Below are 15,714 nucleotides of genomic sequence, written 5' to 3' on the forward strand. Positions count from 1 at the left end.
ACATCAAATAATATTCTTTGCATAAGTTTCAAGAAACTTATTTATTGGTCACTCGCTAGAATCACTTCGCTATCGCTGCCCTTTATCATTACTATTTATCAGTAAAAAGAGGAATTAGTACCTATTAACAATTATAAGAATATGTGTTTTCTAGTAGCATGCACGATGTACTTATATAATTACGTTCTCTTTTAGGAAACAGTATGTTGATTTTGAACACGCACTCTAACGCCCTGGCAATATCATGTATCCCATACCTTATTGTAGGTTATAGGATTACCTGTATTTTTGGAGATTAAATATTTTTTTTTATACCGTTGTTTTGATGTATATCGTTCTACAATTCTCCCTCAATTGTTCAAAGGCTAACTGAAAGGGATAAGTTCGCCTTTGTACAAATAATGTGTGTTTTTTCCTGTTTTATGTTTCTTTTCGTACAATAAAGTGTTTTACTACTAACTTTTGGAAGTGCCATAAACCTGTGTCGCAAAAATTTTCCTTTTTCTTTTGTTTAAATAATAAATCTGAAAACAAACAAGTCGCCTCAAGACATCCAATAGCAATGAAATTACGCACGGAATCCGGTTAGCTTAGCAGAGATTGCAGCACCATAATGTGCGAACTTGAGGGTGTTACTTTGAAAATACGCGTATGTATTTTTTTAACAAATGCGAGTACAAGTAACCTTCATTTGTTCATGTAAAATGTAGACAAAATTGGTGCGTTACTTTTTTATTTCAACTTTATTCCGCAAAAGTACTATAGTTGCAAAAGGCGGATTTAATGCCACACGGCATTATCTGCCAGTCAACCTTTAGGCAAAACAGAAGAGCACAGGTGGTACTTAAGGTTAATTAAAATCATTTGAGCATGGATCGATATATGTTCATAGGTAATTGGAGATAAACCGGAACACTTATTTGAATATAATTTTGATACGAAAAAATAATATCAAGAAAGTCATCATGTTCCTAACTTTTTCCCGGCCTTTGCCTCAGCTCGCTGAGAGAGTTTGGGGCCTCTCGGCTCGGTAATCATGAATTGGTATAGATAGGCATTCGTGCTTACTAAAGCGACTGCTATTTGACTTTCCAACCCATAGAGGAAACTTGGCCTTATTTGGCTGTTTCCTCGTGAAAGAAAAAAATACATTTTAAAAGTGAAATGAGTTGAGGAAAATTAATAGTAATTAGAAAATTAGAGTTCTAAATGAATTGAGTTCAGTAAAATTAATAGCTAAACTTCATGGTCGAAGCGGACACACAATGCGTTATCTTTACTGTTTTAATGCAACCTCTAACCGAACTTAATGGAATTGAAAACTCACTAAAGAGTAAAACGAAAATGAAAATGGAAAAATGTGTTTTTTTTTTGAGGATTAGTACAAATAATTATATTAAAATCGTATGGAAATAAGTACTTTTAATTGGACTGCGTTATGTAATAAGCGATCAAGTGACACTGAGTTAAAAACTGAGAAAATGGATTTCAAAGATTAAACATTACAATTGGTTGTGTTAATTTTTTATGTTAGCATTAATTTTTTTACTCTATAGCGTTAGAAATTAAGAACATTTATAAAAGTTGAGAAAACAATAATGCATACTCGTATTAATGTTTTGAAGTTATTAACATAATGCCGTCTAATTGTTTTGTCGTATAATTCGCTATTACCGTTTGTTTTAAGTAAAATTTGTTTTCTGTAAGAACGCCTCTAAAAAGTTGATTCCGTACCTATTTACTTTTTAGGCGTTTAAGTTGTTGCCAAAAAAATGTATATTGTATTTTGAAGCAGTAAATTTGGTGACTTATCATAACGAAGTAAGAATAATTTGTAACAAATTATGACATTAAATTCCTTGAAATGATTTTAGAACATATAACTAATGACGTAAGTTACATAGTTTATCATGCCTAGAATAGATCTGCATTCATAACTTATACGCTTCAATTAACTTGCCACTGATATTTACTAAAGGGTAGAAAAAATGGGAGAAAGTCAAAGATGCCACGCGATAGGGAACAATGGGTAATAATAGGTTTCCGTCACGTCGTCAAGAGGCTGACGGCAGGTAAAAACAGGACGTATTTCTAAAGGTAGAGACAGCGTGGGTGAGTCGCGTTCACGAGTGGACTGGTGTAGCGTAACCTCTTGATCCATAATTATAGTGCGTAATCGGAGAGACAATTTAAACTGATTTTTCTAAACATTCGACTCATCCATGTTTGGTTTTCGTTGGGAATGACACTTTGGCAAATCATCAACCGCTCGCGATAGGCTATCTAGTAACATCGTAAACGTAATTCATAACATGTACGCGGAGCCGGAGGTTCTATTTATAATGGTTAGTTTGTTCAGATGCGGCTCTTTAAAGGTAGTTCTTCATAATGACAACTCTACTAGTTTTCTTAAAAAAATTAAACTATCGGGCCGAAATAAATTAAAGTCGAGTACAAGGTGCTTAGTGAATAAATAAGCAGTTTGAGACAACGGCAAATATACTCAATACCGAGGTGTTAAGTGGCGTTTAATGAATGCATAATGTACAGTCAGCTGAAAAATGTATTCGTTACAAAGTTAGTAGTGCTAGTAGTAATTAACACACTTAATAACATTTATTGTATGATGAAATCATAAATTAAATTCGGTCACAAGATGGTTTAATCCCTTTAAAGTTACGTTCATGATTATTTTAAATAAAAATACTTTATTCGTCGATCATAGGTGTACACAATATTCTATTGTATATGATGGTAAAAAATTGTTACACTGCCGTACCCAAGGCATACGAAATTGTGTTAACTGCGTTGCAACCATTGACTGTTTAAACATCAAAATATATCTGGATGTTTTTTTACAAAAACTAAATACTGCGTGCAGAAAGCCAAGAACTAGTCAGTCGAATTCCTTCAGAAAATTATGCCATATCGGGGACTAGAAGATACATAATTACATATGCATGATAAGCGGTTAATACAACAAACTGACAAGCAAATTAATTTAGAAGTGCATAAGAGTATGAAGACTTAACTTTTTACATACATTATCAGTTGGACCTTTCCAGTTTATGTTGCTGTCTAAAACCAGTCCCAAAAATGTTGTATTGTAGACTTCAGTTTGTCTAAAATTCATAATCTTTGTTTTTCCAATATTTATTTTTAGATTGTTTTCATTAGGCTACTTTAGAATAGGTACATTCTAAAGCATGACTTATTTCAAAATTAATATCAATGTCATACTTATTTAAACATGTAGGTACCATATAACATTGCGGTGCTGTCATCCGCAAGGACAACCATTGGACATTTAGTAATTTTGGGAAGGTAATATATATAGATAATAAAGATCAGAGGCTCTAACATTATTCCTTCCGGTACCCCATAAAATGATTTGACTAGACTGTATCATGTAAATAGTCCGTATAAATACTGTCTATTATAAATTTAACAGTGTATTAGTTCGTTGTAATGCTGTGTACATTTTTTTGAATGAATAAAAAAAACTAAGATTTTCGAAGTGTTGTCAAAAACAAAGGGGTTTATTTACCAGCAATTCATACTATTATTATGGAGGTCACGCACTCAGTAAAATTTGACAATTCCATGGACTAATGAACATACAGTACACGTGTGCCCTCCATTTCATTACAAAAGTCATTACCTACTGTCATCAGAGAGCGCACAAAATCCGAGATGAGTTTGGTATGGTTTGATCATGTCTGATTTCAAAATACAAATTTAGGTACATCGTACTAAAAATATGCGAAACACGCTCAGGTATACGGATGAATCAGATTATAAATTAAATGTCAAAGAATGCAATTGATACTCATATTTTTCCAACTGACTGTACATAACAATGTCAAGTTATTAACATTGCCAATCCTAATAGAGATAGTAGGTATGACATATTATATGTTTTTGTTTTAATATTTAGGTTACCTACTTTTAATATGTAGATACCTAAATACGCTGCCTACTTTCTAAACATTTTATGGTGTTTTACTCCTACAAATTTACTTATAAATACTCTGCATCTTGTCATGATACCTATCAAAGAGGAAATATTATACAATGTTTTTGTTGGTTTTCATTCGGTTCTCAGAAACGGTTCTTCTCGGAAAAGTTCAATATTGAGCTTTCCAAGGCTGAAACGATGAAGTTTGGTTTCATAATCGAAAAATATTCGTTTTTCACAGGACGCGTAGGTATTACACAGATTTGTTTATACCATAAATATATAAATATCATATCGTATATATAAGCCACCTAGGCAATGATATTTCATTTTTAGGGTTCCGTAGTTAACTAGGAATCCTTATAGTTTCGCCATGTTCGTCTGTCCGTACGTCCGCGGCTTTGGTCCGTGATCTTTAGTGCTAGAAAGCTGCAATTGGGCATGGATACATAAATCACGCATAGCGATAGAACGGTAAAATAAAAACTAAAAAAAAACAATATTTAATGTCCCATACAAACATTTTTTTTTAAATTTTTTTTTTGCTTTAATCTAATAGTATGGGGTATCGTTGGATACGTCTTTTAAAACGAATACCGGTCTCCAACCAGCATTTTTTGATAAAGTAAATATTTTTGGAAATAATCGGTTCGAAAGAAAAAAATATGTAATGTTAAAAAAAGTTTCACAAGTACTTTCAATGAAAACTTTAGCGAACATGATCGGTACAGCTTTTTTTGAATTATTGCAAAAAGTCTTCTCTTAGTAAAAAGACGTAAGTAACTAGAACGCGCTGCGAAGGTACTCCCTTATGCATATAAGTAACCCCCCTGCAAAAAAAATTCTATGCAGGAGGGTCACTTAACTCTGCAGCTTACTATACACCATACTAACTAATAGCCCCCGTTTAGCTTATTCTGACAGAATGGTATATAACTACGGAACCCTACACTGAACATGGTCCGACATGCCCTTGGCCGATTTTTTGAGTATACCCTGATATACCTACTTACTAATGTTGAATGAATGGTTTTGAGTATGTACTTGATTTGTACACAGGAGAATTGGAACAGTTTTGAAAACGAACCACATTATTCGTTGGCAAATGCATAAGTTGGCTCTAAGTACTACCATTAGCCATTGTCTCAGTCGTTTCCACGGTTAGAGCACTAATCTTCGACAATGAAGTGTACTCCGCTCAGAGTGAGCTGGAGTGCCAATTTTGAACTCACAACGGCCACATTACGGTGACTGGAATGACCAGTCTGAGTATACACTAACATAACGGGCGAGTGGGAAGGAGGGGAGCGCGCCGGCTGCGGCAACCGCGTCAGTACCTCCCGCGCTATTCCGGCAGTTACTTACTGCGGCGCGTCCTTCGCGCGATCCACGCCTATGACATCGCGAGTGTTTGAGTTGCAGTGAAGTTTCAAAGTGATCAGGATAACATAAACGTAAACATGGGACCTCTAGTGTTGTTCTTTGTGATGTTTGCGAGCGCCGTGGCCGATAGAAGAATGAGCATAGCCGAGAAACTTACGGAAGATGCGGACCTCTCACAGGTATGTTAAAGTTAAGTTTGATTCGGAACTTAAGGTTCGGTAAACTTTTTCGAGCGTTGAAAAGTAGTTTAGTTTTGCAATTAATGGAAGGAACTTGATTGAAAACTTTATCTGCCGGTACCAATACGAGTAAGTTGTGTTAGTTAAGACTTCAGGATCTGATTGGAGGATGTGAAGTTAAAGTTTCCAATTAGGTAGGCACTTGGTGCTCCATTTGATAAGAGCAAGTTCTAGGTACCTACTACGTTTGTGATTGAATAGACTTTCTTCAATCACTTAACTACGTGGAGACAGAAGCTATACTAAGTAATATTTTATAATGTACGCAAAGATTTAAGTATAATTTTTAGTAATTTTTGTAACTTTCATGCTACACTTAAGTAACTAAATTCAGATACTGTAGAAATCTAACTGCATGGTTCCCCGCGATACAGGTCTCACCTAGTGCGGGGGCCCCTGATAAATAATGTAAACTTAATTTAGTTGGTAAATAAATGATTTTATTTTTATTTTATTTATTTATTTTTAGATACCTATTAGCAAAAAAAAAAACTGAACTTAACTTGCTAATAATTCAACACTAAAATAAATATAAGGAGGCTCTGTATTCGCAGTAAGAACAATCATGTAATTCTGCGATTCTAGCTTTTTTTATGAATGACGTACTTGTAAAATCCATGGAAATCCATCATAAATACCATGTAAAATCTTCGCTGGTCTCAGGTGTTGTCGAGGTGATAAATAAGAGTGGACTGTAGTATAAACGCTGGTTTACTTTCAAATTATAAGAAATACAAACAAAAGTGGTAAAGTGAATATTCGTTGGGAATTGGATAACAACGGTAAGTTTTTGAAGCTCTAGGAACTGTCTAAGTTTTGAATACAAAATTGCCATATTTAAAGTAGAACATAGAGGAGACATCGAAAACGTTTGAAGTTATACATTTCATTGAATATTTTAATTAAAAAATATGCAATCTGAATGAAATTAATTATAAGATAAGAATATTTTAATACATTAAATTAAATTATATACAGGGTGACCTTAGCCATTGGACAAACCCTGAAATACCACGTAGGGTTACTTCTCAGGAATGCTCTGACGTTAACACTTTTTTTAATGAGAGGTTTTAAGCGTATTTAATCATAATTATAATGTTTATTATTTTAAGTAATTATGTACAAAATGCATTACAAAGAAGGCACTTTAGGTTTTCTTCAGCAATAGAGATAATTATTAACTTGTCAGTTTCATAATTACGGTAAAAAAAATTTAAAACACAAGATAAAAAATTTTTTTGAACAAAACATATTTGCAATAATCGACAACAAAAAGAAACACGCTGTGTTAATCATTGGTAGTGTTTTGACAATTTGTTCGAAATATTTGATAATGATGACATTTTTCAAAAGTCAGAAGCTTATTAATGTCATAAATAAAAAAGATAATCAAAAAGGTTGAAGAAGATTCCATACTATTCTTTGAGGATATTACCTTAGGCTAATAACATACAGGCTGCTCCAAAGTAAAAATTGGTAATTTGTTAATTTATTCAAAACCGCTACACCGGCTGTTATGATACTTTGTATTGTACACTGGTTCAAAAACCCTAATGCGTATGTACATTTCGGCTTTGTCATAGGGACACACTGTATAAAATTATTGATTTTTAATTGCAAACATTAATGGCTTAACCTAACGAATGAAGGATCAAAAATGAGCCCATTTTTGAACGATTCGTAACATGCTCCCGGCCTTGAAGCATGTGCTTCAGGCTTCAGTGCACATGCTTCAAGGCCGGGAGCATGTTACGAATCGTTCAAAAATGGGCTCATTTTTGATCCTTCATTCGTTAGGTTAAGCCATTAATGTTTGCAATTAAAAATCAATAATTTTATACAGTGTGTCCCTATGACAAAGCTTCAATTATGGGTCGACAGGAAGAGGACAGATGTTGTCGAAAGTCCGTCGGATGATCTCTCTCTTTGTCTTTATGTCTGCCACGCGTGCGACACCGTCACTGCCATGAATCACTCGGACGACTCGACCGAGTTGCTAGAGAAGGGGAGGCAGAGTTCTTCTATCCTTGACGACAACCTGACCGCCTTCCTGGAGTGCCCCTGCGGATGAATGCCATTTTCTCTTTTGTTGAAGCCAGATGATGTAGGCTGTGATCTGGGGGTGTGGCACGAAATTTGTGGATCGCCCTATGAGGAAGTGGGAAGGAGTTAGGGGGCAAAGGTCATTTGGGTCGTCTGACATTGGAGCCAGCGGCCTTGAGTTTAGAATTGCCTCAATTTGGATCAACAGAGTAGACATTTCTTCGTATGTAAATTTAACAGTTGTTGGTACCTCATACACAGCACAAAAAAACCTATAAACCAAATTAATATTTCGTATTGCTTCCACGGGTCTTCTTACAGCTTCCTGACGATTGGGCATGCTGTTTATTAAGTTTCTTATGCGATGTTGTGGGATATTGGAGCATTTTTCCCCTAACGCATGTTTCAGGTAGCTGGAGCGGGGTTTCGATATCTTACACGCCTCCCAAGCTCGTCACATGCTTAGTGTTTTACCAGTGGGTTACGCTCATAATAAATTCAAAAACGCTTTCTACCTCTAATATCAAGCTCGGTACTATCAAAATAATTACATCTTTGGTGCAAATTTAGTAGTAAGCAGTATATGATCCACATTTTATTTTATGAGCACGGTTCTTGTAAAATATTAGGTATGATGGCCGCATTTATTTTCATACTGTCACTTATCGTAGTTAACATATATCATGTACCTCATGCATATTATTGTATGTACTCGTAGGACCTAAAGCGATAAACGAGGAAAGAACAATATTATTGTAAAGTTTATCTCGTGCTAATTTGGTACAGACAAAAAAGGTAAAAAGGGGTCATCCATTAATTACGTGACACGTTTAGGAGGTGGGAGGGGGGCCCAGAAAATGTGCATTGTTGTGACAAGGGGGCGGAGGGAGTCACAAACTTTGTGACGTCACTTTGTTACTTTAACTTCACTTGTAACCGAAATTTATTTAGATTTTTTGTATTTGCTGTACAGTTAAATAACTAGTTTTTACAATGATAAATCGTTTTTATTCGTGATTTTTTGTTTCCTAATCGGTTTAGTATCATAAATTTCTTATATTGCTTTTATCAAAAACATTTTTATTAAAATAATAATAGGTACTTAGCTCTTAGTAGGAATTGCTGATTGAAAAAAAAAAGCCAAATATGGCCACACCAAGGGGGAGGGGGGGTCACCAAATGTGACCAGGTGTGAGGGGGGGGGGGAGGGCAAAAAATCCTAAAATTTGCGTGACGTAATTTATGGATGACACCTCGATCTTTCAGGTGGCGTCAATTTGTGTCTGTGGTTGGTTGGTTGTATTTCACTATTTTGCCTAGAAAATCCACAATTTCTATATTTGTGTTGTTATTTCGTAACGACAAAACGGACGCATCTCAAATGTTTTGGCAATTACTAGGGTTTTGAATTGGCCTATGAATGTCCACGTTTAACTGCATATACTGTGCACATTGCGATAATAATGAGAAATGTGCTTGGGTGCCTAAATTCTTCTTACATTAGAAAAAATTGTGATTGTTAATTTCGCTTGCGATATAGGAAGGAAATTAAAATGGGAAATGATTTACTATGGCGAAGATTACTTAAACCGATGACTAACGCCGATTGCTAAATTAATCATATCAGAGGAAGGATATATTAATTAAATATACAGAGCTTGTATAAAATTACACAATTCAGCAGCTGCATACAATTTGCAATGATTTGTAACCGACCATCTGGCTCCTGGTGTTTAAGCCATGAGTCACCGCGAAATGAAACCGTAGAACGTCATATATGTTTACAACTTATCCACACATTTTCCTTTTCAGTCTACACAGTACCTTGTATTTTTCTCTCGTCAGCGCGGTAGGTCACATCACGGTACGGCGGGTTTCTATAGTGCGAACAATAAATTTAGTGTGCGAACTGAAAAAATAGAAATGATTGAGTGCAAAGGTTTTAACATAATTAGAAAAGCATTTTAGTTCAAAAGAAGGCATGATTGTATCATTGATCGTCAATCTAATTGTCTATTAAATGGAATTAAAGTTTTAAAGAAATATTTAGATTAATTCTGAATAAATAACTAAACTATAAATGATGAACTGAACTATGAATATATGAAATCTAAAAATAAATAATACTAATCTTAAAATAAAATACTAAAAAAATCGGCCAAGTGCGAGTCGAACTCGCACAGGAAGGGTTCCGTACCATTATCTATAAAAACGATCACCCATCCAAGTACTGACCCCGCCCGACGTTGCTTAACTTCGGTCATTGGATGAGAACCTCGAGATTGGAAATAAATATTCATTTTATTCTGTTTTTAGTATTTGTTCGCACAATGTGTTATAGCAGAAATAAAACGACTTAAAAAATTATACGTCTGTAAAATATAAGTTAGATCAATTGTGCCACCCACTACTTGTCGTACACAGCACAGCACTTAATCCCAATTCTCATCTTTAGGTCGGTCATTTGCATTCTAATGATAGGACATTCACCCAGAGAGGTTTATAGTCTTAGATTACTAAAGTTATCCTAGTGAGCGAGGTGCAAATTGTGACAAGTCGTTTAAGTACGATTACTACCGAACGCACTCCGCGGAACGCATTTCACATTTGTACGATTGCAAGCCGGTCGGCTCCTCGCGGACGCGGACAGCTCCGGATGCATTCCATCGCTTCTACCATACATATAGTATATAAGCACATTGAAAATACTCTACCCTGTCGGTGGAAATCGTACATTAGAGGGTGCATTGCCGAATACGTGCTGCTATGTAGATACCAAGTAAGAGAAAAGAGTGAATTACATATTCTTAAAATTTTAAGTCTGGAGGAAACGACGTTTATGCAGCTTCAATGTTGAATTATATTTATTTTTATTTCTACATCTGCATTCAATTCAAAAAGTAACTAGTACAAAACTATCTAATATTTCTTATATATACAATTCGTCATCTTAAAATCCCGTATTTTTAACAGGAATCGAAAGGGTAACTAAGGGTGATTTGAAAAAATCATCTAAAGAAGGAAAGGGAGGAAGGAAGGTCAAGAGCTCTCTTCGTTCTCTTAACAAGCTCAAGCACTTCTGGTTATTAAGACTAAAATTCTCTTTATTGATTATGGGTGATGTGTGTTTTCCGGACCTATCTTAAGAACTTCCCAATAAGTTGAATCGCCTTCTCAATAACTGCATTCGCTTATTTTTTTGCCTCCGCAAATATGATCGTGTACCGCATTGCCTTTTCAGCTTGGCTGGCTTCCCATTCGTCAACGAAGAATGCTTTACTCCTTATACTTTTGCTGATCCACAATCTTCTGTAGGTATATCTCAACTAAAGTCGTTCTTTCATTACTACGGCGTTTTGCAACCCCCAGCTTCGCTAATCCGGCAATACCTGTCTTTATGCCACCTACATAACTTAAATGTGAAAGAATGCCAAGTTCGTTAACAGTTTTGCTAATGAAAGAAGTGAAATCTAACTGACAACTAAGTTCTTTCAAAGCCCATTACACCACAGCTCCTGGTATGCATAACGTTCTTTAATTGCTTAAAATTATTTGTTATGTTATTTGCTAAGTTTTACCCACTGTTTTAAACTTTCATGATTATTACACAGTATTGTGATTAATAATGGGACTTCTTGGAGTCTCGGCACCAGATGGGTTGTAAATGCTTTGTTTGCATTTAAGATGGGAGTACGCTCTTTTCTTGAAGGTTTGAAGGTGGTATCGGTCCCGAAATACCGCAGGCCACTGTTTATTTCTTAGTTTAGCTAAGCGAAGCAGAAAGTTTCTGTGTTCTTAATTTTGTTAGTGGGTAGTAGTTTTGGAGAACTGCTGTCCTCATACAGCGACATAAGTCCTGGTTAGGGTTTGCAATCCGGATCCGAATTTATGAAATTATCCGGATCTGGATCCGGATTCACAAACCTACCGTTTTTCGGACTTATTCCTTTACTTGTGCATGGGCTGCATGATATTGCTATTTGCCAAATTTCAAGATTCTAGGTCACATAACGGAATTAACTGAGGTACGGAACCCTAAAAAGTATATGATGCTGTGAAATTAAACAATTCCGCCAAAACTGAAACAAATTCCAGTATTTCGAAAGTTGTCTGATACAGATATATATATTTTTAAACTATCATATTCTAAAAGTGGTATATTCTAGCTATTGGTATAGTCGAGTTATCAACGCTTGTCAATTCCATAAGGTTCGCTACCCTCGGGCGGTATCACATGTCAAGCAACAAAGCAATTCCACAACAGTTAACATCCATAAGTCAACGAATCAGAAATTGAGAGGTAGCTACCACGTCAAACCGGTCTTTGTCCACGTTGATTACAGTTTCACTTAATCGAGCATCTGGAGGGCTGCAGCTGTCTGTTACGTGGGTCAAATTAATCTCGAACTCGAGATCCCTGGCTCTTGAGAGTACTACTAAAGCTCTCTCCGGTGAAACGTCTGGTTTGATATTGACTAGACACGTTGAACGTAGTAGCAATACAAAATCTAGTTGAATAGAGTGAGATATTGTATTTTTTTGGGGGATCTTTCAGTACTTATTACTATTTAAATAACAGATTGCATTAAAACAATACAATAAGATAACGTTAAACAGATAGAAAATGAGTAATTCATCATAATTTTATCAGAGTTTAAAAAAGAGGTTATTCATTCGACTGTATGTTTTATTGTAAAGTTCATGTGAGTATTTTAACTTCTTATTAAAAGTTTAGGGCTAACAATAAAAGAAAAGAAAAAACTGAAGTCGCTGTGTAGGCCTTGGTTACATAATTGAACGCAGCGTCTCAAACGGTTGCATCCGTTTATGTTGGTTAACTTGCGCTGTGGTCCAACTTTATTTCAAACTTTTCTTATTCAGATGAGAATGCCGTTCCTATTTAGCGGTCTTTGTATATTTTATCTTTACCACCATATCTACGTTAAATCCTTATATTTAAGCTTGGTATTGCAAATTGAGAATTTATAAAAAGACCATTATATTCTGAGGAGTACTAAGGAATTTCGGGTTATTACTAATAAAATGATATGGGAAGTAGATCGTGCGTAAAATAATATTTTGTACTTGGGCATATATTAAAACAAAACAGTTTCATAACTGGTAATACTATATTAGGTATACAAAATCTGGTTTTTAGTTGATTGAATGATATCGGATTTTTTCCACTTTTGTTGTTCTGACATGAAAACTGTTACAGTGAGGCCGTATATGTAAAAAAGTACCTACTTTTTAATTTCGTCTTCAAATGAGTCATTCATTTGAACAGGGGCAAAAAAGCAAAAATAAAGTAATCATCCGCTACATTACAAAGATGAGTTAAAACGAGGGTTAAAACGGGAAACACAGGATCGGCGTAATAGCAGCCGTTCTAGATGTTTAAACTCGACGGTGCATGGCGTGGTAATGGGTCAGAAGAAATGTGGACATTAACGGCACCAACCATTTCTACTCCAGAGACAATGATGGCTCTCATTTAATTTTAAGCGATGAAATGAAAACATTGTGAATGAGTTAAATGTACGGTTGCAAAACTTTACCGCAAATTGTTTATATTTTGGTCGCTTAGAACAATTAATGTAATCCGAAGTCGGGTATTAAATGAGCGAACATTATCAAGAATTTAACTCGAGGCTGCCGGCATTTAAGTATTATTTCAGCATTCAAGAGAATTATCTGTAGACGATGTGAAAACGCGTTAGAATAAATGTTTAAATTGTGAATTCTTGGACCACGCGAGTTGATCTCGTCTTACTCACTTCCTCTTAGAGGTAATTATTGTGGACAACGGATCCCTTCGTCGATCAACGGGCAGTTAAATTTCATTTGAGCTTCCTTTGTAGAGGTTGCGACTTATGATGGATATAAGGTTACCTAAGAGGAACTCACGAGGGCCCCGATGTAATAAAATAATGTGGACGCATCAACATCACTTTAAAATAAACCAATAAGACCCGGGCTCAAATGTCGCTTGCAGTGGAGTAATTTTCTATTGAAAACACTTCGTGTTTTGACAAATATTTTATGATATGTTTATTTAAATCGACTACGGCTATTTATAGTCCAAAATAAGCCATTCACGTATGAAAAAGAGAATGGAGAGTGTCTGTTAATATTATATACGCTGTCTAGAAAAAAATGCATTAGGAAAAAAATTGCGCATAAGAACAACTACATTACAATGGCACGTTACCCGTCGTCAGAGAGAAAAGTATTTTAATAAATTTCTCTCGGGTCAGGTATGCGCATAAACAGTTGTTTGCGCGGAATGACAGACATAAAGGGCAGGGGATGAGCTTAATGGATTGGCTTAAAAAGAGGAAAAAGGATTAACATTAATGCAAGTTAAATGTTTACATGCGAATATTTCTAAATCCATATTAAGTCTCATACAACCGTGTTTTTTTTACATTTCTCTCTTAAATACGTTTTCCAAATGGCGTTTAAATATTACATAATGTATAGTTACCTACTTAGTTGTCATTTGGTACTACATACTTATAAGCTAATGTAAGACTGAGATTTTTTTTAGTTTCTTTTAAATGTTATATATCCCAGGCATCAATGAATTGAATCAAAGTGAAATCAAGCAAATGGAGTCCTATCCATATACATAATAAAAATACCATAGAGGATAATTTAATATTTACTTTCTGAGATATATCCGATATCACCGTTGGAATTACGATAACATTTTCCGGATGTGTTTTATATCGCGTTTTTTCTTTGTGTGGTTTCAGCCAGGTCTGGAGTAATTGGAATCGAAAGAAGTAGGAAATAAAAATGGTTTTGTGTAATGTAAAATGCTTTGCAATATAGAGGTATTTCACCTTTAACTTTTAAGTCGATTGTTAATAAGTTATTTAATAATGCAATAAAAATACTTTGATGTTAATATACAATAATGTAACTATATTTATGCCTTTATGCCTAAGTATATTTTTGACTTTAGTAAAGGTAAGTTAGACTAACATTCATGTTAGCTGTAACATACCGATTACTTAATTTAGTTGATGATTTTCCCAGTTAGGTAGAAGCTTTGATGTGGTTAGTTCATCTCTCAACAACATTACTCATCCAACTAAGCGTAAGTTGACAGGCAGTATTAAAGAAGAAATCTTGAGAAGAAATTTTATTATTTTATTAATTTTATTCTTTAGTAGGTAACTATAGGTATATACCTAAATAGCCACCAAGTTAAATTTTCATTTAATTCTTAAGACGAATAGAAACAAACAAATAATTTACTGTTTCGGGTCAAAATTGAAGGTTTTAATAGTAAATATTGATTATTTATCAATATCTATTTACTTAGATGTGTTGAACATAAAGCACTATATATGACATTGAGTTTCGTAAAGACCGTTAAAATATTTCAATTTAAATGTCTACACAATGTATGTGATGTAACGACCAATTACGTGCATAGAAAATTTGAATAAATAAACAGGTTCCATTGCGATAAATCACCAAATGTTTCCTGTTATCGTTTCCTGCGTTCCTGGAGGTGACGAAGTACGAGTATCATTTGGCGGGGAATTCAATAAAGGCGATGGATGCGGGCCCTGTGCGTGACGCGCGTCGGTCACTTATGTATTCTATTCCTGTCTTGGTAATATGTGGGTCCTGTTTGATAGGTATGATAAGAAACTTTTTTATTTATTTAAAGGAGTTCGCCATTCTAAATTAATTCTAATACAACACTTAATTCTGGCCTAAATACCGTCGAATACTCCTACTAGTATGAACTTTGAAAGAAAAATGCTTATATATCTCTTGATTCTTAGGTAAAATGTGCATCAAAGAGATTTTTGTCTGAAAAAAAGAATAACACTCTTTTCTGTTTGCACGACCACGTCAGTTCAATACCACTTGACTTAGCGGTAGCTTTAAACACGTGGCGATATATTTCACGTAAAAACTTGCCATAAATTATCTATAAACCGAACTTGCTGCAGATGAGTCTTTGACGACGCTTTGATTAAAAAAATGAAAAATAAATGAAATAAATGTTTATTCAAAAAACAAACCCTAAAACTAAATCACAACTTCCGCCAAACCAGAGTATGGTTT

At 34.8% G+C, this 15,714-nt stretch overlaps 1 protein-coding gene across 1 annotated transcript in view; it reads left to right on the top strand.

The window, feature by feature from the left end:
• Positions 1-5,256: 5,256 nt before the first annotated feature.
• Positions 5,257-15,714, top strand: part of LOC133520680 (fasciclin-1) — a 107,182-nt gene continuing 96,724 nt past the window's right edge. The window contains exon 1 of the mRNA XM_061855281.1: positions 5,257-5,520. Within this exon, the coding sequence (XP_061711265.1) occupies positions 5,419-5,520 (102 nt within the window). The 5' untranslated portion in view covers positions 5,257-5,418. The remainder of the gene's footprint in view (positions 5,521-15,714) is intronic.

This window comes from Cydia pomonella, chromosome 8 (assembly GCF_033807575.1).
Source record: "Cydia pomonella isolate Wapato2018A chromosome 8, ilCydPomo1, whole genome shotgun sequence".
In the NCBI taxonomy this organism is placed as follows: Eukaryota; Metazoa; Arthropoda; class Insecta; order Lepidoptera; family Tortricidae; genus Cydia; species Cydia pomonella.